This window comes from Azolla caroliniana, unplaced genomic scaffold, assembly GCF_043228905.1.
Source record: "Azolla caroliniana isolate FFs.n. ecotype wild unplaced genomic scaffold, voAzoCaro1.0.p SCAF_6, whole genome shotgun sequence".
NCBI lineage: Eukaryota > Viridiplantae > Streptophyta > Polypodiopsida > Salviniales > Salviniaceae > Azolla > Azolla caroliniana.
The window spans coordinates 8,321,333-8,325,386 of NW_028230441.1; the positions used below are offsets into that span (position 1 = coordinate 8,321,333).

At 38.1% G+C, this 4,054-nt stretch overlaps 1 protein-coding gene across 1 annotated transcript; it reads right to left on the reverse strand.

The window, feature by feature from the left end:
* Positions 1–603: 603 nt before the first annotated feature.
* LOC147862968 (uncharacterized) lies at positions 604–3,846 on the reverse strand. The gene is made up of 4 exons (XM_087320654.1): positions 2,691–3,846; positions 1,934–2,069; positions 1,626–1,833; positions 604–1,128 (listed from the first exon to the last, which is right to left on the reverse strand). Exons 1-4 carry the CDS (start codon positions 3,721–3,723, stop codon positions 829–831), a joined length of 1,677 nt encoding a protein of 558 aa, XP_087176780.1. The 5' UTR covers positions 3,724–3,846; the 3' UTR covers positions 604–828.
* Between the last annotated feature and the right edge of the window lie 208 nt (positions 3,847–4,054).

Sequence of the window (4,054 nt, forward strand, 5' to 3'; positions counted from 1 at the left end):
TTCCTGATTTCAACTTCTAAAACTGATTTATATGACCAGCATTTTCTTTGGAAACTCCTCTTTTGTACCTAAAAGACTGTAATAGTTCAGAAAAACGTCATTTAGGGTTTGGTAGGAACACTCCTTTGCCCTGTCTTGTACTCTTTTTTTTCTTTCTTTCCCACTACTTTCCATTATTTGGTTTGTTTTGCTTCATACTAGAAAAAGCAATCATACATCTTTCACAATCTCAGAAATCTCTTTTACAACTTGCCATTGTGGTCAAGCATTACAACACCCCTTAGCAATGACCATTGTGCACAAGTATTACAGCATTTCTTAGAAATGATCATAAAACCTAGTAATTTCTCTCATTGAGCATAAATGCCGGTAATGCATATTCATTCCTTGTCTGAAACGTGTTGCAACAATTAACTAGCTCATTCACATGGTGAACTAAAAAACTAGAATCCAAATTATACTTCCTATGCATTACATGATTCTCTATTACCTTAATAATAAGACATTACCAACATCCAAACTACTACTGTCATAACATGTTAAATATTAGACAGAATCCTTTTAATATCCATTATTACTAAGCACAATCTGAAAAAAAACACAATGTTAGTTGACTTCACTTTATTTCAGCATTTGCTCATATGATATCTTAACAAACCAGCATGTTCTTGCATTAAAGGATTCTTTTGATCAAGTCAGCTGAAGGCCAAAATACAAGAGTGTTTTTGTATGTTAGCCTCAAGCCAAAATATGTATGGATGTGACTCAAGAGAGTGAGTGTGTGCATGTACCATTAAAGCCACATCATTATTGATGCGATTACGACCTTTACAATGGTTTTGTGGATTGATGAAGAAGATCGATAGAAGATGATAAAAATTGCATCATTTGAGTACGAGAATATAAAGGGGAAGGGTATACAAAAGACATAACAAGCTCATTTCTATGAAGTGACTCCGACAGTAAAAAGCAAGGACCCACATGGTGCACTGAGGTTAGCGGCCCAATCACACCAAGAATTTTGATGCCATCCTCGTTCTCAAGCTTGTTCGGATAATTGTCCATAGAAAGTGTGAACAACATTGTTCTACAAGATGCATTAGGTGTCATTGATGGATATTTCAGCACCTACAAAAAAAATGATGGCAGTTTAGCCAATTGAGTGCTAGACTGCTTCATAAAGATTCACGTTCTCATCACACATGGTGTCTGCCATGGCATCCTAACAAGAAATCCTCTGTGCCAATATAATTAGCTAGTGGATTGATTCATAAAATTTCCCATCCCATATTGAAATATCACAAAATTTTGTGTCCCAACACAAATATGTCGAAAATAGGAAATGTGGAGTGCTTACAAATACTATTTGAAATGTAAACATAACATATAATTCGGTGATGCTGACTAACTTCTATATTCAAAAGGTAAGTATAAAAAAGTTTTCATAGCTGATCATTAAGGTATGAACATATATATATACATATATAATGATTTCATTGAATTTACATTATTCAATTGACCGATCGACAAAAGAGAATATTAGTGCACAGTGTGTCTGGATTTAAAAATTGTTCAAATTTTGCTAGGCTCAAAATACCAATGCGTTAAGGGGGAAACATATTTACCTGAGAGAAGAGAAGGTTCAGAAGAGGCAATCTGGAGAATTGTTTTCCTTTATTGACATCTTTTTGTATGGAGAAAGCTATATGCCTGGCTAGATCCCAAAACTCCATGTCCTCTTTGATCTTTGCACTCATAAGGAGTGATAGGGTGTAGTTCCCTAATTCATTCTCCGACACCGGTGGTTCAAGCAACTTCCTACAATCCATCACACTTCCCATAGGAAACATTTAAATCAAATTATGATAAGAATAGTTACATAAAATAAGCTCCTACTTCCAATTCCATCATAACATGTTCAATTGAATTATACCAACTAAATGCGAACTCATCGAGTATTTCACCCTTCAGTCCCTTGATGGATCTAGCTGTCTTCAAGAAAGATGTAGCTAACACAACTTGATAAGGGATGCCTTCCTTGTTACAAGCCGACAAAAACAATGACGTTCCTACATAGCGAATTCCAGCTAATTAGAATTGTGGTTCATGATGCTTGCTCTCTGAAAAACCAAATAAAAAGAGATGCAAGTGGGAGGTTCCACAAGAATTTCTATAGATTTTCATATGCAATTCCGCCATTGTATGTTTCGAGGTTGAGATGATTTCCTGCCTTAGGTTCAAATTATCATGATTCACCTACAATTTTCAACACCATCAGGTTCTCTTTGAGAGGCTTAACATACCTATCTAAGATTTTTTTATTATATATAGTTGCATATATTGTCCATCATATTGCATTCTATGTAGTTGCATATACCTAGGTGGGTGCCTGTTTCCTTCCCTCTAATGCTCAACATTTTGTGATGTTGTTTCCCTAGAGCATGCAACATTATGAGTGATCAAGGTGTTGTGCCCCTCACCTATAAATGTGATCTTTTCCAATAATCTACACAACAATGGTACAATTAGAAAGCATCTCATAATCTGATGTTCTAATCATCATAGTTGGGGAAATGCCTAGTCAAACCATGATCATGTCCTAATCAAACTTCGTGTGAATCATGGTGGAACCCATATCCAAGACGTCTTCGAGAGTATAATGTATATAAATTCATTGTTAGTAAGCTAACCTTGTGGACCAAAGCCAAGGCTAACGATGTGCGATTGGAAGGTGCGATTGGCCGGGAGAGTGTGAAAGGGCAATAGACACCAGTTCCTTGCCTTAGCAATATAAGCAGCCGTGTCCATGCCTTTCTTCAAAATGTTGGTTGGTCTAGATTTGGGTAAGAGCTCCTCAATGGATGGTAGTGGCTTCCATTTGACCATAACATCACAACCAGCCCTTGGTTTCGCCACGTCTAGCCCACCCCTTGTCATCATTGCCGCGACAATGAGGTCCTTGGCTACCACATGGGCAGAGGTGATGTCGAAAATAGCATTGTGGAGCCTTACAATGATGGCCTTCACATGCTTTTCTTGCTTTGTTTGTTCTTTGTTGTGAATTTCACTTGCATTGGCATAAAACCAAACCACTTTGAAGACCCCAAGGGCACCACTTGGGGAAGAGCTCGCGAATCCTATGTTGAGCTCCTCCTCCACAATTCTTTGGAACCCTAATTCATCACTTGTTAATATTGGCCATGGCTTCTCTTCTAGGAAGAGCTTTGGATCTAACCCATCATCATCATCATCATCCATGCATGGTATTTGGAGATACAATTTAGCTTTTTGCTTTTTTGGAAGATTCTCTTGCACAATGTGAGCTTGAAGAAGTGGATGCTTCTTAAGAATGATTCTTGTTGCATTGAAGACATTGTGTGGCTCCATAGATTGCATATCTACATCGAAGAGTGTGCCATATATGATAGTGCCACTACCATGTGCAGTTGATTTGGCCCAATTCGCCTCTAATGAGCTTAGGGGACGTGAGAGAGGAGTGAGGCTAGGGGTGACACAAACTCCTTCGACCACGGATGATGTTGTCGATACACCCAAAGTTAAAGACGATTCTTGGTCATTGCTAGGTGTAGAAATAGGTGTGAGTTTATGGACAACTTGCTCATTGGTCGGAGGAGCTTCTTGGTGAGGGTGAAGATTAGGTAGTGGAACAATTAATGCAATGACATCGGAGGTAGCTCCATGGTCAATCCCAAGATTAGCCATCAATATGGGTTTGTGTATAATGAACACAAAATTCAAGCTTTAGCAAATAAATGTGTGTGTGTGTGTGTATGAGAGAGAGAGAGAGTACAAATTGAGGGACTTTGCTTACTCCCCCTCCCACCCCCCCCCATCTATTTAAATCCAAAACTTGCCATCCGTATTAGTGAGCCAATCAAGTCACTTTTCCAATAGTATGTTGTGGCACGCAAACAAAGAGCATAAGGAGAATAATTTGAATGGTTTTTTCCAAAGTTAGTTCATGCATGCTACTAAATAAATATATTTTCTCATACACAGTTGTTCCCTTGACATTTTGTCAATCATGGTACAT